We start from the raw sequence: 27590 nt of genomic DNA, 5'->3' as shown, positions 1-27590 counted from the left end.
CTGTTTGAAATTGCATGAGAGGTACAGCAGGTAGTTGTTGAAATGATTATCCCCAGTGAAATCTGTCTCCAAAGACTGTGGAGCTCAAAGAGAAGCAGTTGAGGAGACAGATGGTGTTTATAGTGCATTTAAAACCTCAGCGTTTACTTTAAAACAGGAGGACTCCAATCCTTGGCAGGATCCCAAAACCAAACTATTTCCCATTGATTGGTATGAATCACTCTCCCTCCTTGGTGCCCATGCATTTTCCATAAACACCACTTAAGTACCAACAAATCTGCAATTGACCTTTTCACAGCTCTGTACAGAGATGCCTACCATGGGTTTCTAATCCTCATCCATTTTTTTCCAGACTGAGCTTTTTGTACATGCCTTCAAGGACCAGCTGGTCAGGAGTGCTCTTTTAGCTCTCTACACAGCAAGGCCAGGAGGCATCCTTAAGAAACCGCCATCTCCCAAGGACAGCACAGAGGAGACTTGTCCCCAGGATGAGCCCCCTCAGCTGAGAAGGCAGGACTCCATCCCACATCATTCTGACTATGATGAAGAAGAATGGGTAAGTCTTCTCACTGTATTTGCTCTCATGGTTTAGCCCTAAGAAGTCCAGCAAGCATAATAAGAAAGCTCCACTTCTCACAAAAATATATTGGAACCCAGTCACACAGCTCTGCATAGATAGCCCACACTTCTCCTTAGGAGAAAGTTGCAGGTAAAAGTTGTATTCCTGATCACAATTATTTGCTATAAATATGTATGTTATCAAACAAATCGTGTACAACCGAGAATAAGTCTTGACTTCAATTACTAAAATTGCAAAATCCTATAATGCCTTTCCTTATTCATTTCCAAACTAAAATTTTAAAAACTTTTCAGGAGAAGAGTGAGAATCAGCTGGGCAGTGGTGGTACATGCCTTTAATTCCAGCACTTGAAAGGCAGAGACAGCTAGATCTCCAAGTTTGAAACCAGCCTGGTCTACAGAGTGAGTTCCAGGACAGCCAGGGATACATGGAGAAACCCTGTCTTGAACCCCGCCCCCCCCCCCCGAAAGTCATGTTAGCTGTCATAGAATACAAGTATTTCCACCCTTGCTAGGGAGAGGTTTACTCATATGCATATTCTAAGAAACTTATTCATGTTTAAATGAGAGTGAACATGAAGATTTCTTAATTCCCACCATCTAGTGATTCTGTGATTAAATCGATACTGGTTGCAGGGCTCCGACATCATATCCCCTGTGTATGCATGTGCATAATTACCAGAGAAGGTAAATTAACACAGGAAACAAAAGTGTAAAAGGAACTCTAGTAGAGAGGAAGAGGATGGGAGGAACAGGAAGGGGCAGAGGTGGAAGAACAGTGTGCTATTGATCATCAAGTGCCTCGGAGGTATATGTATACACATCACACACATGTGTATGCATACTGGTATCCCTTTGTTGAGTCACATGAGCTGCACTACATGTTAAATTTTTAGTTAACAATTCTTTTCTTGTTAGCCTGAAATTTAAGAGTGTTTAGGATAAGGTGTTTGAGAGGTCCAGGTCTCTAAAATAGCATTTGAGTGCCTATGAGACAGCAACCGATCTTTCCTTTTATAAAATTTCGACCACAGGAAACCCACCTACAGGCTTCACAACGTATGTGCTGAGTAAGTGTTGTTGCTGCTGATGAAGTTTGTATTTCCCAAACGACAGCATTTCAAAAGAGCAAGTTAGATATTTCTTCAATTTAACTTCACCTTCCTCACTTCATTCACAGCTCCAAGATGTACTTACCTCTTAACCTCTCTGAAGTTCAATTTCTCAGCTATAAAATGAAAACTGTATCTGCTCTGCTTAGCTCTTAGGATGGATGTACAATAAGTGGTTTATTTGTAGGTGATACTTTACTGCCTGGACAGGCCTAGTCAGATTTAGTGGTGGTGTATTGATATGTGCTTCTTGGTTAAAGCATGTGGCTTATAGTCTTATCATGACAACTAAATCTATCCCTAGAGACCTCTAGTTGTGATCTCTCTCTCTCTCTCTCTCTCTCTCTCTCTCTATATATATATATATATATATATATATATATATGTGTGTGTGTGTGTGTGTGTGTGTGTGTGTGCATGTATATTCCATAATACATAAATAAACAAGTCATATGTATATAATCAGACACATATATGTATATGTCAGACATGTATGTATATAATAAAATATGCATTGTGAATTTGAAGAATTTGAGTAGACATATAAAAGAAATTACTTCACTTAATTAACTAAACCAATTTAAGCTTTTGAGAAATAATTACCACTTTTATCCTGATTCAAGTAAAAACCTTGAAATAGATGTGCTTTCTTTCCATCATTTTCCTGTACTACTTTGTGATCCCGCCCACAAAATCCTACTTTTCCTACTGTTTAATATTGGCCCTCCCCCTTCTTTCTTCCTCGTTTTCTGTTCCACAGATAATTTTTGAGGTCTTCAGTCCAGTAGGTATTTGAAATGGAAAGATTAGCCATGTTTGGTCCTCACCTGAAGTTCAGAGACTTAGGGGAGATAAAACATTTTAACAGATATAAAATGTTGAAGCAAAGGCTGGGATACTGTGTGATAGCCTCCGGTAATAGGATTTTATTTCACCCAGTTTGAATTCAGGAGTGTCTTGTGATGCACGAAGAAAAGACAGAGGTGTGTCATTGGTGAGAAGTTTTACAGAGAGCCTTTTTCTTCAGTCAGAATTGGCATTCTGCCTGATTCACTGCACTGCCTCCTAGAGCCCTCAGCATATTCAGAAATCTAGAAAGATAAGTGGGTATTGTATAAGGTGGCCTTAGAGGTCTACAGAGAATAGTGTAAGAGTGTGGTGGTCAGAGTGGAGGTGGACATGGGAACAGAAGTTAACCATTCCAGAGGTAGTGGCTATGGACACAGCACACAGATATATCTGATTATTATTCATTTTACTTGTTTTTTTAATTGATGAAAGTTTACCTTGGCTGTAATGGAAATAACCATTTAGAAAGTAGAGGTGGAGGTGGACAACTCTAGAACCTCCTAAAATACAAAATAGACTCACTTCTCATTTGAGGAGTCTCTGAAGAAACTTTTTCTTCAGCTGAGACATACAAAGGACTTGAAAGGGCTTTGGTGAGGTGGTCTGGACTAGATGGGCTCCTTTGTTCATAATGAGAGCCTTGTGCTGAGAGAAGGACATAAGATGGAAGAAGGGACAGGAGAAAGCGTAAGAGCTGACTGGGTGCAATTTTAGCAACATTTGGAGCAATAGACAGGATTCCCACCCTTAAGGAACCAGCCAATGGTCGGCATAGTTCTCTGTTCATCACAGGCCATTCTCTGGGAAGGGTAAAGGCTTGTTGATTGTTTCTGCAGTTGATAAAGTGTCTTCCACATTTCTTTTGTTTTTCATTGTGGTAATATATTGTGTACCCTAATAACCTTGCCCGAGGATCAGAGGACAGAGCCAGCCACTACTAGATTAGGCATAGAAATCAGGCAGTGGTGGCACACACCTTTAATCCCAGCACTTGAGATCTCATGTCTTTGCTTGGGAAGCACACATGCCTTTAATCCCAGGAAGTAAGATGGCAGGGCAGAGAAAGGTATATAAGGCATAAGGAAACAGGAACTCACTCTCTTTAGGCTGAGGATTTTGTAGAGGTAAGAACTAGTGGCTGGCTGTTCTGCTTCTCTGATCTTTCAGCTTTTACCCTAATATCTGGCTTAGGGTTTTTATTAAAAGACAATCTAAGATTCAAACAACATTTCATCTTGAGCATAGTAGGTCTGCATGTTTCTGTGTCTTCTTGCACATCTTAAGAATTTCCTCCGGAAGTCATTTTTTTTTTCTTGAAATCTTAGAAATAGTTCATGTTTAATACAAGTTTAATGCAGTTAAAAGGAAACTCCCACTCACTAAATTTTCTCTCCACCAAATATTTTGTTTACAAATCATTATTGTGAAGGTCATATAGCATTCTTACATATTTTTCTCAGCAATCACTTTCTACTAGAAAGATTCCTCTGCCAGGGAATTTAATATTCTTAAAATTATTCAGCAGTCATAGTAGTCATGTAACATATTATTTTCAAAATGTTCTTCACCTCTGACCAATGGAATAAACCTGAAGAAAATATAGATAATTGAAATGTCTTTAGATATAATGCTAGTATATGATTTGGATCATAAGCTTGACTTATTACAGCTCTTAATTTTTTGTTAGAAAAGTATCAGTATTGATGACTAACATAGTCAAATTCTGAAAGTAATTCCATGTTCAAATGAATGTAATCAGGTTTTGGTGACATATGAAGATGTACTCTGACGACTTTAGCTGACTTGGATTTGAATGTGAAGTTATACTGGTCCCTTTGCTAGAAATACCACTTGTTTCTCTTAGCTTCTACTCATTCACTGTAACAACACTTAGTTTGAAGCCTACCATTTCTTACAATAAACATATGGGAAGTGAATACATCTTTGTTGCTCAAATTTTAAATGGTCTTTTAATAATAAAACCTGGAGCCAGATATTGGGTAAATGCTAAAAGATCAGAGAGACAAAGGAACAAGCCACTGCCATGTCTCACCTCGCAAATTCAATGAATCCTCTGTTTGAATGTCCCTGAGTCCTCAGCTGAAAGATGTCCTCTCAGCCAAAAGCCTTCAGCTGAAAGAGCCTAGCCAAAAGGCCACTAGCAGAAAGTGCTTCCTCGGTCAAAAAGCTTTTAATTCCTGTCTCCTCACACCCTATATACCTTTCTCCGCCCAGCTATCACTTCCTGGAATTAAAGGTGTGTGGTGTGTGTGTGTGTGTGCTTCTCAGTATTGGGATTAAGGGTGTGTGCCACCACTGCCTGGCTCTGTTTTCTCTCCTAGACTGAGTCAATCTCATGTGATCCAGGGTGGCTTTGAACCCACGGAGATCCAGATGAATCTCCACCTCCCGAGTGCTAGGATTAAATGCATGTACCACCTCTGTGTTTAATCTTGTGGCTTGTTCTGTTCTCTGATCTTCAGGCAAATTTTATTAGGGTACACAATATATCATCACACATCTTAGTAAATTCCCCTTGACTCCATTTTTATGCATCTAACAACTTTTCCTTTGTAGTCATGAAAGAGAATCTCTGGTAACTCTACATTTTTCTAAGGCTGTTTTAGTTTCAAATGGCTCGATGGAGAAGAACTGATGACATGAATGTGGATGATACTTATCAAGTAGATATGACGGAGGTTGAAATTGAAATGAGTGATACCTAAAAAAAGCCTGTTATTTGCTAAACTTTGGTTATTAAATGATTGAAAGCTCTACAGGTTTATTTTCCTGAAAAGTTAGTAAACAATTAAACCCCAATAGACTATTTGGGATTTTATGACAGTCTATGCCAGGAAACTGATGAGTGCAGCATCCTTCATCTCTCAGCCCGTGAAGATGACATACTGCATTTCTCTCTGTACCCTGCTAGAGCAGATGCTTGCAGCAGCTGGGATCCCAAGATTAGTTTGTCCAGCATGTGAAAGCGCATCATCTAACCAAACGATTAGGCTGTCCCAGATTTTGTGGCTACAGTAATTACACTATTCTCTACAACATTGGGGTTTAATTCCAGAATTATACATTGGTGGATTTGGAGCCAAATCTGCCTATTCCTAGTCAAATAAAGTGTTTAAAAATGATCTTATCATACTTTAAATTCTAATCCATTCTAGTGGGGTACACAACTAGCAAAACTGTTCTTATTATTGAAATCGTCTAAACTATCATTTCAAATTGGATTATATTTCAGCATTCAAATTACCCAACTGATTTCTACTTCAAGTTATATCCAGAAATTAATGTTTATTCTGGGAATAAGATGTTCCCGTGTGCTCCTCCTGAGAAGGGTGGCTATGGAAAAGAATGGTTCACACTGTTCATTTCCAAAAGCTAAAAATGTGACAGTTTTAACCATGGAGGAAATAATTAAGGTTTAAGAGAATGCATATTTTAGCCTGACTTAAACATTAGGTCATGAATATATACATTGCATATTACAAGGCACAGAGCTTGTATGTGGAAATGTTGTTCATATAGAGCCAGTAAACACAAAGTTTAAAATGAGTCATAAGCCTGATTTCATTAAAAAAAAATTCTAATCTTTCCTAAGCTAGAGTACATTTTCTTTTCCATAATCAGATAAATGTATTTATGTTAACATAAGGAAAACAACTGTCATATTTAATTTATAGTTGATTCCATGGCAATATTCATATCAAGCATCCCATTAATCAGGTCCATATTTATAATTTGAAATAAACTCAGGCTTTTCTATAATTCAGTGATGCCAAATATTGTGCTTTGGAATCATATTTCTATGAATGGCTTTCTGATAGGGTTCTTACAAACATTATACTGTCACCTTGTCTAGTAATGTCTGGGGCAAATACAAGTGTTTAAGATTGTGGGAATGTTGGTATACGTGTACTGCCCTAAGTAGTGAGCATATTCATGTAAACACTATGACTGTTAGGACCACTCAGTCAGTACATAAGCAAGCAGTATGTCTGCATGCTGACTCTCTTGACTCTCGTCATTACTCAATGTAGTGACAGTTCAAATCCTCTTCATTCCTTAGAGGTAGTTAATCCTTATAGTCAGCCTGACTAGCTAGTTATGTGACTATTGACCTGCATTCTAAGGGATTAATTCTTCATTCTTAGAGTAGTTAATCTTTAGTCAGCTGACAGTGCCTCTGTTATGCTCTTCAGCATGTCTGTGATAAGCCCTCTACACATTGAAATATGACCACTCACGTCTGAAGACTTTGACAGATAGTTGTGCATATGTATGTACATATTTACTTACATATATTTTCAAATCTAAATGATCTTCTTTAATAATTTCTCTGGAATCCCATGCTCACATAGCTTATGGAATTCCTGGATCTTGCTCTGTAGACCAAGCTGGCCTCCAACTCACAGAGATCCTCCTGGCTCTGCCTCCTGAGTGCTGAGATTAAAGGCATGCGCCACCGCCATCTCCCAGTAAGTTGTTCTTATTTCTCTCTTTCATATTGTTCATGTACTGTATAAATTTCTATAGGAAAATTCAGTCTCTTATTCACTACTATATTTTCAGAGTTGGCAAAACAGCTTATATACCTACCAACAGTGATCAATATACAGTTATATAATTAATTGATTTCTTTAAAATTATCCTTTAATGTATTACTCATATCTATCTTCTTAGTTTGAATAACATAATATTTGATTTTCATGTAATTATCTACTTATGTCTACTACATTGTTCTGTATTAGAAATCATTAATTCATTTAAAATTTTTATTCTCCAAATAGTGAAAAGTTCCCAGTTATCTCCTCCATTCCTTATTCGTTTCAAGATTCTAGCTTCTACTAATATTTATGAACTATGCTGCCCTTTGGTAGGATGAAATTTTATGAAAGTTCAGGTTCGTTTTATTTCATGCAGTTAATTAATGTGCTTTGATCAACCCCCCCCCACTTCTTCACCTCCAGTTTCTTCCCTATTCCCCGTCTCACGTTTCCATCCCAACATCAGGGCTCTCTGTTCAAACCTGCTGAGTGCACTCAGCGCTGCCTGCCTGTGCGTGGGTGTAGGACCAGCCACTGCACTGTGGGCACCTTGGATTATTATTTATTAATGTCCCAACACAAACTGACTGTTCCTCTGTCTTCCAATTACTCCTCTTTGGGTGCATATTCCCCACTCTTTAGCACTGTAGTGACTATTCATCTCTCAGCAGAGAGAAGGAAAACTGCAAGATCACTACATCAGAGATGACTGAGCCAAAGTACTCGAGAAATTGCCTGTCCGTCTTAGAAATTTGGTGGCAGCAGTTTTGATTTTGCTTGGTATTCCTCCAAAGAATACAAAGCTCTGTCATTGTTTTTAATTTAGTCATTTGAAATAAATAATACATTCAAAGAAGCTTATTCCCTTGTCCCACTTTTCCCTTTTCATCCCTCAGCCACACTATACAACTATGCAATAATCTTACAGTGATTAAAATGGGGTCTTTCCAATAAGTGATAGGGGTAGTTGTCTTAAGTATAAAGTTCAGTTTTACAGTTAACAAGGAATACTTCGTCAGAGTTCTCCCGTGTTACAAGGCCAAGGTGGTTACATAATAGAGAGTGGATTGCTTTCACTTATTTGATGGAGTTGACCCCAGTGTCTGTCCACATGAGACAGCAGAAGTGGGGAATTAGGCCGCAGGCTAGACGTTATATTGAAGTCAGCATTTCTTCAGCTGATAAAATTTATACGATTTGTATAATACTATATCTTTTAAAAATCAATTCCCATTAGCAGATTAATAGCAGAACCATTGATATAGAAAAACAATTTTGTTTTTCCCCATATAGACCTTAAATTTTATTAAAAATAGTGAAACTGACTTCATTAAAATAATTCATTTTTCCTTTTTAAAAATTAAGGAAATACAAACTTTAAAGAAAAAAGCAAACATCACTAAATTATGTAGTCTAATATGAACTATTTCTATCATTTAGTGATCTATAGTTCAGTTATTTATGTAAAAAGTCATGAGTTACTATATTTATTAAGAACTTGAATCATAACTGTCTTTATCAGGCTATTCAAATGAATTAATTTTATACTCATTTGGTTTTACAACCTGTTTTATTGATTTTTTTATAACATTGGGGAAAACCAAGTAAACAATGAAGAAGAAAGGATTTTGTATTTTCATCAGCACTCTTTTCATGTATAGAATGTTTTTCCCCAGGAGGCCTACTGTTTCCTGAATGGAAATGGAGGAGCAGTGGATTTGGGGGAGAGGGGAGGTATGTGTGGGGGAGGAGCTGGGAGGAGTTGGAGGGAGATAAACTGCTGTCAAGATATATTATATGAAAGAAGAATAAATAAAGAGAAAAAATACTCTAGCAAAAAGAAAAAATGGGGTCTTTCCAAGCAGTTGCCCTAAGCATCAGAAAGGGCAGAAAAGAGGTGAAGGGAAGTTAGCCAGTTGGTCCCCACATGGCAACTGAACATAGTCACTCATCAGTTTCCTTGATGGATGGGAAGCATTCCTGAACTTCTCCAGTCCATTTCACCCAGGAGATATGTGCCTGGAATACTTATCCACTATTCAGGTCTACAAAAGGCGATTAAGCAGAGTTCATGGCTGTCCATTAAAATGCACAAATGTTCTATTAAAGAAAAGAAACCCCAAATGAGAACTTTATGTGCATGCATATTCATGAAACCCTCGCATAGCTACATTTTCCCAACCTACAATTAATACTTTCACCTTCAGTCCCTGCTTTATGGCAGTTAACATGGGGTTTGATACATACCAATGGAAGATAGTCTTCTGTGTTAATGTGGGAAAAAAGGATTGGATGGATTGACCAAAGCCATAACTAGTCATCCCCCAACTCAACCTGAGATTTAGCAGAGATGTTTTATTCTATTAAATTTAATAACTGTGAATTCTTCATTGGTGTTTTATGCTGAATATCACCATATCTTTGGGAACACTTTCCCAATTATTTCAATTCCTGGTCTAGTATCATATATTTTGTTGACTGTATTGATTTGTACTTATATACCTTAGAAATTTATTAATACCTTTAACCTAGGTACCCTCAGACATCAATATAAATTCTATAAAGAAAGACGAGATTTTTTTCAGCATAAAAATTTTTTTGATGCTCCCAGACTGAGTAGGTAAATAAAATGATGAGCTATACACAGAGAGCTGACTGATTATATTAGCATAAATTCAATTAAAAGTAATAACCTGTGAAAACAGGTGCTAACAATTATATGAGTGTATAGTGATGTGTCCATGCAACTTTCAATTAAAAGTTAAAATCATTGAGCTGGATGGTGTCATATGTCAGAGGCAGAGGCAGGTTGATCTCTGATTTTGAGGCCAGCCTTGTCTACAGAGTGAGTTTCAAGGCAGCCAGGTCTACACAGAGAAAGCCCTGTCTCAAACACCCCCCTCCAAAAAAAAATTAAAATCATTACTGTGTCATCAGTGGACATAAAACTCAGGATGCTTCACAATAGAAATATTGCTTCCTTTGTTTCCTCCAATGTTTCCTTCATATTTTTGATGTTTATACTGACCAAGCACCTAGCAGGTGCCTGAGAAGCATGTGCTGATCTACTTTAACAGGATGTTTTGGGGATAGAAAGGATGGTAGCCTTAGCTAAAGCATTTTTCCTGATGATTAAGAGGAATGGGAATTATCTTTGTCTTTCTGGCTATCTGGGTGGCTCCAGGCTGAGAAACAGTGCAGGACCAGCTCTGGCACTAAGCTTTCATCCTGGGAGTGGTTGAAGATGACTGTAGTACTTGTGGCTAGGCCTAACTTCTCCCTGACTGAGACTGGACAAGGAACCCAACAGGAAGAGTGAATATGTAGAGGTCATTACTTGCAATAGTGGCTATCTGAGGCTATTAGGGTGAGCAGAGTCTGGAATTCAGGATGAAGTCAGGAATGAAAGAAACTTAGTTTGGTTGCAGCTGAGTCAAAGTAAAGCAGGAAGATCTATAATAGGCAAAGCCAGGAAATTGCTCTTGATTCCAATGGAAGCCATGGGTCTTAGCGTTTGTAGTGGACTTATGTGCATGGATAAGTGCTTGAGCCCTATGTCACCTTGGTCATGTATGTGCTGGTTGCCCTATAGATCATCTTATGTGCAGCTCATTTTAACTAATAGTCTATATGAAGAGTCAGAGAGAAGACCTACCAATCCGTACAAGGAGCAGAGATTTGTAGTGTTAAAGAACATGTTTAGTCTAGAGTAGCCTCTACTTAACCCAAGGATGAGTTGAAGAGAAGATTGACCTTGTTAGTTAACTGGGTGTTTCTAATCAAAGACCTTAAAAATGAGTTACAGCCAATGAAAAATTATTCTCATTCTCTCTCTCTCTCTCTCTCTCTCTCTCTCTCTCTCTCTCTCTCTCTCTCTCTCTCTCTCCCTCCTCCCTCCCTCTCTCCCTCCCATCCCCCCTCTCTGTCCCTTGGACATCAACATCAGTTCTGGCTGAGTTATTGCATTTTTGCTGATCAAAAATTGGCCTCATAAAAGCTGATCATCTAAGCGTTACTGAGCTGTCTTTTTCAAGTTCGTTACTGATCCAGGCTCTCTCTTGATGCTGCAGGGTTCGTAAACGTGGTATACTGAGTAATCACTCTGCTTTCTACCTTTATGGTTCACTCTGGCAGCTGTAATGTTCCCCCTGTTACATGCTACTGCATCTATCAAATGTGGTCAATTATGCCACTGGGTTTGACCTTTATGTTAGCTTACATCCTAACCTACAAATAAATGAGGGCCTAGATCAGCACCTGACTTAGAATGGAGTCAATTTTGCCATAACTCCCCTCTTGCTTTGTGCACTCAGTGACTAAAACCTCTCAGGAGAAGGGTAGTCCTGGAGTCTTCATCAAGGTTAAGGGCATCAATTAAAGTTCAGGATCTATTTCGTAAAGGTTAGCCTGTAAACTACCAACCTTCTATTGCTTCTTCACAGTAGGGTAATTGCTGCTGTTTCTGGGGAACGGCCTTCCAAGCTAGATCTCTGATGGGGAATGGTTGTTTTAAAACCTCTCTGGGCACAGAAGAGCCACACAGAATTCAAGCTTAATTTAGCACCTCTGGCCTGAAAAGGGTAGAGATGTGGATTAATGTCACATCTCTGTGCTTCCGGTGTCTTCTCACTGACCACTAAGCAGCTTTTCTTTGACCTGGGAACAGACTGAAATGTACAGTGTGGTTGCAATAGAGAGGAAACAGGAGTAGGCCCATCATGTCAGCAGCAGAGGCTCCAGGAGCCCGGCCACAGACTGGCACAGCAATAACCATCTGAAGAGAGAAGGCCTGTTTGATGCTCACTGCCTTCTATGTGTGTTTTCAGATCTAAAGGAATGCGCTCCTTCGGGAGAGAACTCAGACACCCAGGTTCCCTTTCGAGAATCTTGCCAATAAGTCTTTAGTGTCCTTCTTCCAAAATGATTGAGTCCAGTTGCTTCATAATTGAACTGTTATCTTTCCTCCCTGGACTACTTTCTCTTCTGCGTATCCCACTTAGGAAGTGGATCAGGAATGTGTCCTCCTCCTCCTCTGCTAGCCAAGCTACTTATATTTCTTGAAGTAGACCAATCGGCAACTGTTAAAGTATCTTCTTCAGTTCTGCATCCTTGACACCTTTGTTATCAGACTTACAGGTGTGTGTGTGTGTGTGTGTGTGTGTGTGTGTGTGTGTGTGACTAACCTGTGGTTGTAGTTGAGTGTATTTTAATATGGCTTCTATTGGTCTCATGTCCAATCTCAGATACTTGAAGCCTAACCTTACTGCTGTGAAATGACCTTTGTCTCTCTGACCCTGCATGGGAATATCTTCTCATGACTCTGTTCTATGTGGTATGGTGTGCCATCATTATCTGGGCACTCATTCATTGGAGGAATCAAGGCTTTGGAGTCATGAGAAATGAAGTTCCAGTTTATTTCTTCCATGTTAGTATTGAATGTTATTATTCTTCTCTTATTTAAAGTCTTATCCCTCAGAAAAACTGAGTCAAAATATGTAATTATTTGATATTTTTTGAAGGTGAAATTAACTAGTATATAGATGCTAGATGAATATAGACAGCAGCTGCCCCCCCCATCTTGTTTCCTTCTGCCTTTTCATCCTTTTTCCTTACTTCTAAAAGTCTGCTGAGGGATAGTTCCTGTCCTATAGAGTGAAAACAGAACTCTCAAAGAATTTACAGTCTAGCATTAGAGGCAGGCACAAATCAGCAAGTTTAATCTGCAGAGATCATAAAAGAGGCGACAGTGATGAGCAGAGCACAGTTTTCCCCCCTTTGGGGAGACAGGTTCACCCTTCCCCAGGTGGAGAGTGAAATGCTCTGCTCAGAGTTTGCAGCTGTGGTAATAAAAGTTTGATTGTCCGCTCATTGCATGTAAGAATTGCATAAGAGGTGGCCCATTTCTCACTCTCAGAAAATGCCCTCTGAGCCACGAACAACTGCATGTATACCTTCTATCTGTCACAATTACTGTATTCCTGAGGGCCTTGCTCAGTGAACAAGCTTCACTGTGCTCCTCAGGCCAAAAACAGTGCCTTTGTTTACACCTGAAGTCATGTTCTCTACTAGTAGAATCTTGTAGTCTTGGGATACACACATGGAGAACCCCATAGGGATGTGGATCTCAAATCCCCTTCTAAATATCTTTGTGTTCTGGCTCTTCAGAGACAGAATTAAGAGCAAAATATGTCATCTCTGGTATTACTTTACATAAGAAAGGCAGCTAAGAGCCAATAGGATCAAAACATAAGCTTCCTTCAACATGGGCAGCAGAAAGAGAACTGAAAATGTGTCTTCCATGCAAAGCCAATGTGAAAATTGAGGAGAATCTATTTCTTGTTTGCTTCTCAGTAATAGAGTTTATTATCAGGCTCAGCTAGAAAATTGTGTCACTCTTTAATGTTATCACTTTACAGATAAAGTGAGTGGTAGTGGTTAAGATGTATTGAATAGAGGTCACAGGTCATTTAGTAAGTCATTGTATTTGGAAGATAGATTCCCCCCAAATTCAAAGCTGAAAGGAGCCCAGCCTTCCTTCCAGCTTCTTCCTTTACCCAGTATTTTCTGCATACTTGAGCTCCCTTCAGCTAAGGGGCACCTGTGCCTCATTTCCCCAGGCAGCACACAGAGGATGATGTAATCCACAGATGTGATTAGTGTCTTAATTTCCCTGAGAGGGGAAGTCCTTGCTGTGCTTTGAAGGAAAGATCTGCCTCTTGTGGAAAGATTGTTATGATTATTTGTGATTAATAGCATACTTCATGAGCAAGATTGCAGGCTGAAAGAAAGCAAGCCTGACACACTGAGGAAAGCCAGGCTGGGCTGGATGTGGGCCTGCTAAATTGTAATGATTTCCCCTGAACACTTTCACACAAGGCACCATGGTGAAGGAGGTGGAGCAAGAATTATCATCTCAAATTGTAGGTGGCAAGTGAGACCTCAGAAACAAGGTGCTTTGCCCACAGTCCAACATTCATTTGGTGCATAAATCCTCAAGATTACCTTTCTCACTTTGAATGTGGCTCTTTAAAAGAAAATTCTGTTACTTTCTCAGCTAAACAGAGTAACTGTGTACCTAGCCCACATGGCTAGATTGCTCAACTTAACTTTTACAAGACAACAATCAAATTCAGATTTAGTTTTTTCTTCATACATTTGCCCTGTTCCAAATCATTGTGTTTACAGAATTAACTTAGATGGAAAATGCACACTTAAGGGAAATGTATAAACTAGTGATGGTGTGCTAGTATTCAGTATTTGCTTTACTTAGCTCTATGTTAACAGCATTCCAGGTATCTGATATAGCTCTGTCATAGAGGAGGTAGCCACTGAAACATTCCTGACTTTGTGGAAAACACCACAAATCCACTTGGTTCATATCTATATAGCGAGACAGAGTCATCACTTTCTCCAAGTTATGTGTCCAACTTATGTAAGAAGAATACAAAGAAGGGAGACTGGTCTCTCTATCAAAGCAACTATGTTTAAAATATTTATTTAAAATGTAGTGCAGTTCTTATGAATCAATAAATTCAAAAAGTGCAAGCTTGTCATAACTGGGGATACCAGTGGTAAAGACGCCCCTTAGGAACATGAGCTGTTTCCCAGGAAAGGAAAAATGACCTGAGGTGTGTAGATGCAGTGCATCACACAGAGCAGAGATACAAACGATGTGAGTTGTGTAGCTGCGGTGCATCACGTACATAAAAAGCAGAAGATCTAAGGATCTGGTTGTCAGAAATGTGTTGCCATGGGGGAAGGGCAGGTTATCAGTAGTGGCAACAGACTTTTAGTTTATGAACACATTCTAGAAGATGTTGGTGACATGAGGATGAGGGTGGTGGTGGTGCACGTCTTTAATCCCAGCACTTGGGAGCAAAGGTAGGCGGTTCTCTGAGTTAGAGGACAGCATGGTCTACAGAGAGAGTTGCAGCCAGGGCTACACAGAGAAACCCTGCTATCTAAAAAAAAAAAAAAAAAAAAAAAAAAAAAAAAAAAAAACCATGAGCACTGCAGTGATACACACCTAAGTCCACAAGTTTTTCTGTTATATGAACGTTGACATAAGAACAGACAATTTCTGATGTGATAGCCTTTCTTTAAAATACTAGTTTTTTTTTTTATTATGTGAATAAAGAAGACATGTATCTAGCAAAATGTCACAGTTTATGCTCAATTATTGGTTAATATTATATAGTACTTTATTGTTTCAAAGATACTATATTAACTAAGGAATTAACAGAATTTAACCTTGACCTTATTGGGAGAAGATAGATTTTGTGTATAACTGAAATCTGATCCAAATAGTGAGACTATCATAGCCTTCCAATGCTCTGATGACTGTACCTCTGGCTGCTTCTCTAAGCTGGTTAATGTGATGATCTGGTAATAAAACCTGTAGTGACACCCATGCTATCTTCAGGATAGGGTGTGGGCCAACGTGGGGAAGAGCCTGAACTGCATTATCGATACAGTGGACAAACTGATTGAGAGAGACAGTCACAATGAAGAAGGTACCGGAGGCAGCAGTAGCAATGACGGAGACGCGGCTCCTTCCCTAGAGGATTCTATCACATCTCACCCAAAGGGTAAGAAGTCATTTTTCACCAATCATTGGCTGAGTAAAGAAAATGAGGACCCTATGGTAAAATTAGATAGAGAGGAGTCAATTGTGCCTTTGATGAAGAGCTCATGAAAGACTGTATGGTGTTCTGCCGTGGACGACGGGAGGTTAATTGTCAAATTGCAGAGGGTGTGATTTCAGGATTGCTTGCCATGTTCTTCTTCTTTTTTTTTTTTCTTTTTTTTTTTTTTTTTTTTTTTTTTTTTTTTTTTTTTTTTTTTTTTTTTTTTTTTAAAAAAAAAACTACATAAAGCTTCCTGAAAGTGCATTCTTTAGAGCAATGGTTCTCAAGCTGTGGGGCACAACCCCCCCCCCAAAGACCATCAGAAAACACAGATATTTACGTTATGATTCATAACAATAGCAAAATTACAGTTACAATGTAGCAACAAAAATAATTATATGGTTGCGGATCACCACAGAACTGTATTTCAGAGTCGCTGCATTAGGAAGGTTGAGAACCACTGCTTTAGAGTGTGCTACTGTCTCACCTACTTTTACAAGTTTCCCAACTGATAGCTGAGAGACAATCAATCATGTGTTTTTAAATTCTTAGATGCTTCAGAACTTGGTATCTCTCACTGTTCCTGAACAGACTGCAGCACAATACAGAAGCTTTACATTATTCTGAGGACATTTTGTCAGTTATTCTAAGACATATAAGAAGATTTGATTCTGATCATTCATTATTCTGTTATCATATCTGAGTCCTATATTTTCATGCAGACAGGTACACAAAGACACATATACATATGCATACTCATGTAACTGTATGTGTGTATGAATAGAAGACTGTATAGACAGAATCTAAGAGAAAAGAATAGAAATTGATAACTAAGTAGATAGTAGATGGATGTATAGATAGATCATAGATAGATGACAGGTAACTGCATCCAAATGCTTGCCATATTGATACCTTGGTTATAAGCATAATGAACATTTTAACAATATTTATGTATTTGTCAATAGTTTTGCTATTTTTGTTGTGAATCTATTAATGTTAACAAGAACAAAACAATGTCACATATATTTATTGACATCAGTAATTCAATCATAACTGAACTAGCATTTTGCTGGGAATCTTGTGTTTAGAGGGAGTTAAAAGGAATTTCTCTAACACTGACTTCTAAAATCAATTCTTTATTGTTTTTAAGAAAAGCAGTCATAACAAAGTATGGATGGACTTTTATAAAATTAATTTTTTCCCAATTTTTATCTTAATGTTCAATTGTTCATATTTCATCATAAGTTTAATATGTATATGCATATATCAGTGATTATATGCATATGTAAAATATATCAACAATAATTAATGTGAAGAGAGGCTACCAGTTTGAAACAGAGCACAAAGGGGTATATGGGAGGCTTTGGAAAGAAAAGGGACAAGATAATGATATGATTATAATCTAAAAAAAATAAGAGAAATAAATTTAAAATTTCATGTTTCCTCACATGATTGATGATAGACTCCTTCCTAAATTCTATTTGGAAATAATAGAATTCTAGAGTTGTCTTCCGTGGATGGCCCATCTTCCTCTTTAGTGCATCCACATCAGTGAACAGCCAGTGTTCTTCATGCTCACAGGGGGTTTGTATCCCTGTCTGTAGAAGTTTTCTCAATAATACAATGCTAATTTTTAAAATTAATGAATCTAGTAAGTCTCAAAGATGTAAACTTGTCGTAATTATGTGTTAAAAAATAGTTCTGTTTAACTTTCTTCAGTTGGACCTGCATTGGCTAACAATTATGGGCTAGAGTCAGCTGTGTTCTAGAAAACAGACTCGGTTAGTAGAACCCAAGGATCACAGATAGAGAGAGACTGCATTAGGCTGCTACTTGGGGGATTTTCAGTGCATATTAATTAGAGCAGAGACAAAGGGTGTCTGATTTTGTTACCTTTTGAAACCCCTCAAATAGCCCAGCAATAAAAATAAAGGTCTGAAATGTTTGAAATGACACAACTTTTTCCCAACTTGTATCTAACCAGAGCAATGCTTCTGGATTAAAGTTACACTTTTCAAAAGTAAAATGGGACTGGGGAGATGGCTCAATGGTTAAGAGCACTGGCTGATCTTCCAGAGAACCTGGCTTCAATTTTCAATACCCACATGGCAGCTAACAACCATGGTTCTATTTCCAGAGGAGGGCACCTTCTTCTGGCCTCCAACAGCACCCAGGCATGTAAATATGCATGAAGGCAAAATGCTTATACATATAAAATTAAAAATAAAAATTTAAAAGGTACAGTACATTAACAATCTGATCCCCCTCATGAACTATTGTAGTCAAGCTGTGATATAGCGTGCACCCACTAAGTTTTATATTTTTTCTTATTTTCACTTTATTATATAGATATTTCTTTCATTTTATATTTTTTGTGTTATAAAATTCACTAGATGTTACAATCTAAAGTATAATGTGCAGTTGTTTAGTGTAGAATATTTTCTCAATAATTTCAAAGTTAAATATTTTGTTAACATTTTACCTTCTGGTCAACAGCACACAGGGAGTATGTAAGTAAGCCATTGATATGAAAAAAATAATGTAATTTTCTTATGTAAATGAGTCTTGAAAGTAATTCTGTCTTTAAGAATACTTAAATAAATTTCAGATGATACTGTTTAGCTAAATGACATTAATTAGTTAAGTCAGTTTATTAATTAAAAATCTCTTTACCTTTCATCAGTTTATTGCCTTCCTCATTGATGGAGGCAGATCGATCTTTCAGTTTCTATACTGACTTGTGTCACACAAAGCAATATGGGACAAAAACACATAATGCTCTTTGAACTGATTAAAAAAATCAAGTAAAGTTATATATTGGGTCCATGCTGTAGTACAAATTATTATTGATAAGGATATTTGAGACATGTGCTTATGTTCTCTAATTTATCTACATGTAAAAATCATATGATTAAAGGCAATACATTACAAAGTTTGTTGAAAAGCAGTAGATAGGATTGAAAATGCTTTTTATTTCAACTGGATATAAGCATTCTTATGTTTGTAAGCAGACACAGCGACACCCTCACAAATGTACTTCAAATGAGCTGGAATACACATCATAAATAAAATGTATGTTTTTATGTCTCACATATCAGCATTCTCCCATAAATGTTTCGTGGAAATGAGATTCTAATGATTGTAAACTAATTTAGCAAAATGGGAACTGCTTTTTTAGATATTCATTTATTTTACTAATGCTATAATTAACACACAAGAGTCTTTGAATATTTAATTCATCAGTTCTGTGGATAGTCTCATTTAAGTTAGACTGCTAAGAGAGGGAATATTTTATGATATCCCCCTGCCTTTTAGGTATTACTTGTCCAACTAATCATTTTTATCACTGTGGACTCATACATGCTTCTTTATTTTTGTTTTATGATCTAATATTATTACCATTTATTCTGGGCTCAAATCATTGTGATTTTAGCAACAGAAAGTGTTTTTAGTTCCTTTCCACAGCCTTACGTTCAGACAGTCTCCAAGGACTCTTGTTGCTTTAATTGGATAACTGCACTTAGATCCAGCACCTGGTTTACAGAAGCATTTTCCTGTAACAATAGATCCTGAATCTACTGTGTTTACTCATGCACTCTCAAGAGCACACCTTTGCCTTTCTGATTCCATGCCACATTTGGTTTTCAAAAATTATATTTTGCTTACATGGGAAATTTAACAGTGTAAAAATGCATTAATTGATACAATCTTCACAAAATAGTCTTAATAATGAGATCAGTTTATTCAATAGTCTCATATTATCCATACCTACTAGCTGTAAAGAAAAATGATATGTTTCTATTTCTTACAATGAACCTAGTGATTTCCAGCATCTAATGTTTATTGTATATCTGACATGACAAATACCGTCTGACATTTTTACAAAATCATTGTTAGTGCTTCTTAAAATGTTGTGTTTTCATTTATTTATTGATTGATTTGTGTTGTGTGAAGATGTGCCATGGCATGCCATGGAGGAGAGGAGACAACCTACGGAGTGTTGGCTCCTTCCTTCCACTATGGATCCTGGAGTCAGACTCAGGTCACTGAGCTGTGGCCCAGGCTTGCACTCTCTGGGCCACAGTACTGACCCTGGAAGTGATCCATTTCTTCATGCTGCACTGCTTCTCTTTGTTTCTATAAATTAAATTCTGCAAATATTTTTAAACTATTGCTGGGATTTCATTATGTAACATGTTTAGATTGGTCTTTATGTTATGATATATTTTTAAATTTCACAGTGTAAATCAAACTCATGCTGAATTCCATTTTGTTGCCCCCTTCATTTGTTATTCTAGCCTTGATTTATGTGCTTTCCTGATGTGTGTGCACAACACTCTTCTGATAGCCTTCCAAGATGCCAGCACACTCATCCTTTTCCTGTGTTCCTCTTCAGTCTGTACCCGTTTCTTCCTCTGAGTTGATAGTTTCTTCTCCTAACATTGTATTAGCATGGTAATACTATTTTGCATTTGCGATGTGTGGGTTTTGGGTGGGATCATCTGCTTCAGAATGCGGGCTTTAAGTTAGATCTGTGACTTGCTTTATAGAGTTCTTTCATCATGAATATAAATAGTATGAAAAGAAGTCTCACTTTCTCTACTGTTTAGATTTAAATACTGAAATAGATTTTCTAAATGTCTGTATTTATGTGTGTGTATGTATGTGTATTTGTGTGTATACATGTGTACATGTGTAATATATGTTTATTATGTATACATGTGTGTACATTTGTGTGTGTATATTGAGTGTATGTATTGTGCATGTAAATGTGTGTTATGTATATATGTGTGTATATATTTGTATGTGTTCATATATCTACGTGTGAGTGGCTAATGAACACAGATTGCCCCTTTACTTTCAGTACACGTAAACACAATTATGGACATCTGCTCTCTGTGTAGCACCACATGCCTTCAATTTCATAATAAATTGAGGCTGCAAAGATTAAATCAGTGAATATTAAACTCTTAGATTTTGATGTGAACTTAACGATTATGCAATTAAGCCTCCTGAATTATGTTAAGAGGCTTACCTACATTTTTTCTGCCAACTCTAGCCTAGACTGTAATGTACAGCTGTGGTTACAGGAAACATCATTTTGTTTCTAGTGTGGAACAATCTAGACAGTGATCCAAAGATGCTTCCTTTAATTCTGCCCACCGGCTCAGATGTGATTCTTTGCGATAAACACAATTTTACTTTGTTTTTCCCACATTAAGCCAAAATTATATCTGCAAACAGCCACCATGTCCTGTTTGAACTGACACTCTTTGAGGGGCATATTTCAAAGGAACAGCCTCAAGCCCCCTCCCCCAGTTGCTTTTCTCAAAGCTTGTGCTCATTTGTCTTGGCTTTCCCCAGAATTATGCAGTGACTCAGTGTCCTCTGGTAACTCCAGAGCGATATAGGGAATCACCTCCTTACTCTTAGTTACTGCTGAATTTAATGATAGCTAAACCCATAACATCTGCTTGAGCAGTCACATTTCATTAGGAGTAATATGGACAGACGTAGGCCTCAGGTGTTTTTTAAGATTGAAACACCATTTAAGCACTACTCTATGCTCGATATTGTGAAATATTTGTGGCTTTAGGAGCGTAAGATGACCTATCCCGATGATGCTGCAGAGATGGATGTCCACCATGACTGTAGTATGAAGCACTTTTGAGAGTGCACTCTAATAAATACTTGTGTTTTCATCCATCATATCTACTGTCCCACTTAGGCTTATCTTATTCACATTTCATACACATTCCCTTTCTGCTCATAGAGTTCACTGATAAAATGAGGGAAAAACAGGACTGAGTCCAGGTCCTGAGATACAAGGCCGAAACAACTGTGTATATCTCAACGCCTTTGTTGAGTCATGTCCTTTGGGATGTGCGTTCAGTCGGCTGTTGCATAGGCTTCCTTTCTGTCTTTCTCCAGTGCATTGTGGGATGCTCTGGAAAAGGTCAAATATCTCTAGCAACTGGGTTTTTTGTCCTGATATACTAAAGTGTAAGCATGTTCAAGCCAACAGCCACATTTCTGTAATAAAATGTGCATTCATGGAGCCATGCAGAGCTGGGATGGCACAGAGCCTTCATGGTGTCAGTCCTGATAAGAATCACATTCCCAGCTCAAAGGTCTGTGCTTACATACATAGTAAAGCACACATCCAAACCATCTTTCTTCTCTCCCTCCTCATGAAAATCCTGTGGGGGCAGATTTGCCATTGATCCTCATTTCATAGATGGGATTCAACAATTTATCTAAAATCACAAAATTGGATTGCAGTCTGGACAGAGTAATTCCTACTTGGGGAATTAAGTCAAGAAGAATCTGGAGTTCTTAGAATATCCCTTGGAAAAATGAACGCATAAATTTCAATAGTTCTGCGCCTGTGGATTGCTCTGCCTGTCTTTCCCATCATACTTTAAGGTGCTGTGTCTGAGTCACGGACAGCATAACTTGCTTACTAAGCCCTCCCTATTTCACAAGCCCTCGTGATTTTGAACCCCCAAGGTGTCTAGTTGAAGGGTTTTGACATGCTTTCCTTCCTTACGTTTCATCCTTCATTCTGATATACCATGAACTCAGAACTCGTGTGCTTTTCACTGCCAGCCCTTGAAAGATGCTGCTGCTCCACTTCACACAGGCCAGACCTTCACGGCTCTGGTGTGCCTTCCCTCGGCCGCCTTCATGGAGTCAGTGCTCTTGAGTCGTCCCTAAAGAGAACTCAGTGCTCTGGGATTAGTGTGCTGTGTTGCTGTAGGAAAATCCTGGTGATGTCAAAGGGTTTATGTCATCAGTGAAGGGCTGATGGGATAGTGGAGCCTATGCCAGGACTTGGAGATCTGACTCATGAGTTCTACCATGCCCTCTCCTATGGTTGCTTTTGGCAGTGTCTGCCCAGCCTCTCCATCATTGCCCAGCTGGAGGAACTTCACATGTCCACTTGCCTGAAGGAAAGTATCTTTACTGTGGAGTCAGGGTCAGGCTGGGGTCTTTGAGGCTTGGCAGGCACATACCCCCGTGCTCAAGGGAGTGTGACACAAGAAAGTAAATTAAAGCTACCAACTGCTGTGACAGGACAGCAGCAGCAGCACCGCCACCAAGGAAGAAAAGATGACGTTTGTTTACAGCTTTTGAATAAAGCCCCAGGATTTTATTTTCACTGGCTTCTGCCAATTTTGTTGCTCCACTTTCTGTAGGGCCTGCAAGCACAAAGCCTGAAGGCATCATGCAGGATAATAAGAATGAAGCCAGGAGCGAACAGAAACCAGAGCAAACTAGGAGAGAGAATTTCTGCCGAAGTGGCCACCACTCTGACTCCAGCCTGCCAGTTCCACAGTGGGACATGGCCAAGCCAAAAGTTAGCATCTCTTAAGATTTCTCAAGTAAATCAGGATTCTTTATAGTACATCTCAAGGTTTAAGGACTCAGAATTCGTAAAACATGTGAAGCCAAGTGAGGTACATTCTCAGTCTGAGTAAGACTGCTTCATTGGCAATTCTTTGGTAAACTCCAGGTCTCTCACTGATTATACACACTGTCTTTTCTTATTTATTTTTTTTTTCATTTTACTTACCAACCACAGTTCTTCCTCCCTCCCACCCCTCAGCTGCCCCCTACCCCACCCCCAATCCATTCCTCAGAGAGAGTAAGACCTCCCTTGGCAAGTAAACACAGGCTGGCATACCAAGTTGAGGCAGGACCAAGCCCCTCCCTGCTGCATCAAGGCTGAGCAAGGTATCCCACTATAGGGAATGGACTCCAAAAAGACATTTCGTGCACCCTGGATAAGTCCTGGTCCCACTGCCAGGGGCCCCACAAACAGATCCAGTAACACAACTTTCACCCACGTTCAGAAGGCCTAGTTTGGCCCTATGCACGTTCCCCGGAGTCCAGAGTCCAGAGTCCAATATACATTGTTTTAAATGCTATCTCCCCTACTAGACTCAGCTCTGGGAGAAATACACTAAGTGTTATAATTTATTACTGAGTCTTCAGCACATAATGTAATTATTGACAAATAGTGAGTTCTTGATATTATGGAATAAAGACACCATTGCCTTCTCTGCGTCTCCCACCCACCAGAAATGCTCAGGTCATTTATGTCTTCAATGTGTGTGCACATTTACAGTGTGTGTGCACATTTAAAAACATGGAAAGGAGCTGATCTCCTGAGAACTTGTCCTTTATACTAGCAAGTATTTTAGTGACTTTACCATATATAACAAATCTAGCTTGCTATTTTAAACTACAAAAATCAAAAACAATGCTTGGTTTCTTAAAGGGGCTTAATATTATTGAATTCTATGGATTTCTACATATTGAATGAGCACAATCTCATTAAACATCCTTGGATTTGGCTTTAAAAATTCACTGTTGAATAGCTAAAATGACTTCTATACTATAATTATAACCACTTAATAGATGTATTACAAATCTAACAGGACCATATCTGTTCTCTTTAATGGTAGAATTTCAATAACACTTGAACATAAGTTAAATTTGTAATAGCTATTCCTGTCAGAAAAATTATTATTGTTTTCTTTTAAAATCATACACTCTATTATGATGTAGCATAGCTATGTGGGACTTGGAAAATACTTGGCAGGTATACAATGTGTTCTTTACTTGTTTGTGTGGCCTTTGAAAATCATTGAAATTCTTAGAGCCCACTTTCTTTTTTCAGTCAAATGGTGATTATCTAAGAGAAAAAATTAAAGGGAGACTTCCATTCTAAAGTTGTTTCATGGTAAAAGAGATACAGCATGTTTCTAAAGTCACTCAACGTATTTTATTTGGATAACTCTTCTGTGCCAGGCACTATTTTAGACATAGAAGATAAAACACTGAATAAAGCAGATGGGGCATTTGCCCTCCTCACATTTGTGTTTTAGTAGAAAAGATACTAGGAAACAACATGAGAGATGGTGGGCATTGCATGGTGCATGGGTGGCTGGATGAGGACAAAGGTATTGGAAAATAGAGAGCAAGCCAAAGCATTTTGAATGATGCTATGGGTCTGAGACTGGGATGATGATATAATCAGTTGACAAAAACTTCATTTCAATGTTAATATTTGAGCAAAGACACAGGAGATGAGGGGGATCAGCGTGGATATCTGGGGGAAGGATTACTGGATGTAGAAAACAGCTGGTGGGTACATGTGCTTGCTGTATCCAGAATACATCAAGGCTCCAGTAATAATGAGTGGAATGAGAGGCAAGAGAAAAAGTGAAATTCAGAGGTAAGCCCTGGGAAGGATCATCTCTGACATCTCTACAGAGTCCACTTTTACTCTGAGGAAAATGGGGAGCAGTTGAGAGGCTTAACAGTGATTAACCCAGTGCAATCTGGATAGAAACAGAGTTGTGTTGCAATTAGAATGTAAGTGGAAAGACGCAAACCTAGTTAAACCAGTAAGAAAGAGGTGAGACATGGCGCAGTTCCTGGTGTGGAGTGGTTAAGACAGTACTGAGGTGCTGGACCTATTTTAAGTCTTATTTAATGTGATTTAATAGTTTAAACAGAAGCATGCAAACAGGCATCAAAAATAAAAAGTTTTGGCTGGAAGGAGTAAAAGATTGAATGGTCCATATATGAGTTATAGAAAATTCTAGATAGGATAAATCTTGTGGAAAGGAGTGTAGGAATCCATCCAGAATGTGTTAAGTTTGACATACAGATATCAGCTATGACATTAGATACAAGAAGCGGGGGTTCCAACAAACAAAAGGTAATTTATTCAAGAATATCAACAATATGTTGAATTTTCAGAGAATAAGGAAATCTTCTCTAGATTATCTGCGGGGAAATGTTAGTAATAGTAGATAACAAAGAAGTGGAGAGAGCAGCCGTGTTTTATTGGAAAATCACTGATGAGTTAGGACTGTGGCACCGGAAACACAGGCTTAGGTGCACTGAGCAAAGCCTGGTTGAGGTGGGACTGAACTTTGCATGGTGGAAATCTTTGGTGACAGTGAGTAGACTGATTTCACTTTAGCAGGTAGTGATTAAAGCACACTGGAGAGGACAAAGAGGAAGTAAATCAAAAGAACTGGAGACAGTTGTATATTCATTTATCAAGGGTGACCAGTAAAGGAAACAGAAACAGGTTAGGAACTGTAGAGGAAGTGAGTTCAACTTAGGGGTAAATAGAAGTATCATGTTGATTTGCTGATGAGAATAAATTAGTAAAAATTGCAGACTCAGAAGGGAGGAAAGAGCCTTGCCAGAATGATGCTCCTAAGTGGGTATTAGTGATGGCATCTAATGTATCCTGAGTGGAGTTGATGATGTGCATGGGAGAGCTCAGTTCATCTTCAGAAGTAGGAAGAAAATAAGGACACAAAGGACAAATGTCAGTGGATGTAGAGATACACAGTCACACAGAGAAGTATGATTATTTCATTCCCATTTTGCAGAAGATCATGAGCAGGAACTCATAACACTCAGAGGAGGAATGCTGTACAACCAATGTGGGTGATATATAGAGTTGAAATATTCTATCACTTGCCATCTCTGATGTTCTGGTCCACCCAAATTCCAGGCTGGGTGGACATCCTCATACCTAGAGATAACCTGGGCTAGGTTAGGATAGAGGACATGCTCCTTTCCATCCAAGAACATCAGGACATGTTACTACTGAATAGAACATCCTAGTAAATGTATGTTCACATTACTGTTGGTGAATTGAGTACATATTTAACATTAGTGTTCCAGTTTTATATGTATAAAGAAAAAAATCTTGTGTACTATATTCTACTGCCCTTGAACATCACTAAAACCTTCTATTGAATCTATGTTGGTAGATTGAGTGTGAAAATACAGTTATTTCCTGTGGTTAATAGGACTCTACTTAGTCAATGTAGCACCCACGGTTGTTGTCTCACTCAGCCCACATGTAGACCAGAGTCTTAAGACTTCCATTTATTTAGAGCCAAATAACACCAAGGCGTGTGGGGCTGGGACCCTTCTTGGTCGAGAACCTGGGTCACAGCTTCAGTGCTGCGGCAAATGCAAGGCTTGTGTGATGAATGAACACGGTTGCTGGAATCTGTCTTAGCAGAATTTACTGAAGGTTCCAACTTTGTACTGTGAAGTGAGAAGTTTTACCAGGGTTTCAGCTGATGCATTTCCTTTGCTGTTTCTCTAAAGCGAGAATGGAAAGTTTTATGATACTATTCTCAGCCTGGGAGGGTTTAGACAAACAAGGTCCCTTGACATGAGAGAAGGTTCCCTCTGTTCTTCTCATGATCATTTGTCTTGGACTAAGCAGCATGCTCATTTTTGATACATCTCAAAGTTGTCAAGAACAGTCATGTACCCAGCAGACACTAGAGTGATTATCCTTTAAGATGCAATTTGGTCCTTTGCTTCAATACTGTCCTTTGGGGAAGGCGAGAGAGGGAAAATCACCCAAGTGCTGCCTCCCTCCCAGGGCTTTCATTTGCTTTGACACACATTGTTTCTAGACTTTTTCTCAACCTTTTCAGATAGATAATATGACCTGTCTTGTTTTCTTCTCACCTCCACCTTCCTCTGCTCCCTATTCTTCCTTTGATGACTTCACACTTCAAGTTTTCCATTGGCTAACAGCCACTACAGCTGCAAGCTATATTAGTTACTTTTCTGGTTTCTTTGACAAAATGCTTGATATAGCAAGTTAAAGTGTTGCAGCTGAGTAGCTCAAGTCATGGCAGCCCAGGTGGCAGAGAGAAACATGCCTGTTCCCTTAGGCTTTGTCCCTTGCCTCTTAGTCTACCTGATACCTGTCTGTTCTGGTGCAGGCCGCATTAAGGGCTGGTTTTACTTCTGGAAACATTAGGAGAGGCCCCAGGTATTTGGCTTGATTATCTTAGGCACAT

General features: G+C 38.6%; 1 protein-coding gene across 9 annotated transcripts in view; it reads left to right on the top strand.

The window, feature by feature from the left end:
- Inpp4b (inositol polyphosphate-4-phosphatase type II B) overlaps positions 1-27590 on the top strand; it is a 726443-nt gene that overhangs the window by 618152 nt on the left and 80701 nt on the right. For all 9 annotated transcript variants that reach the window (XM_037206141.1, XM_037206136.1, XM_037206137.1 and 6 more), the window contains 2 exons: positions 353-556; positions 15522-15687. In XM_037206141.1, coding sequence (XP_037062036.1) covers positions 353-556; positions 15522-15687 — 370 coding nt within the window. The remainder of the gene's footprint in view (positions 1-352; positions 557-15521; positions 15688-27590) is intronic.

Source organism: Peromyscus leucopus, chromosome 5 (assembly GCF_004664715.2).
Source record: "Peromyscus leucopus breed LL Stock chromosome 5, UCI_PerLeu_2.1, whole genome shotgun sequence".
In the NCBI taxonomy this organism is placed as follows: domain Eukaryota; kingdom Metazoa; phylum Chordata; class Mammalia; order Rodentia; family Cricetidae; genus Peromyscus; species Peromyscus leucopus.
The sequence above is the reverse complement of the archived record's forward strand: the minus strand, read 5'-3'. Positions and strand labels throughout refer to the sequence as shown.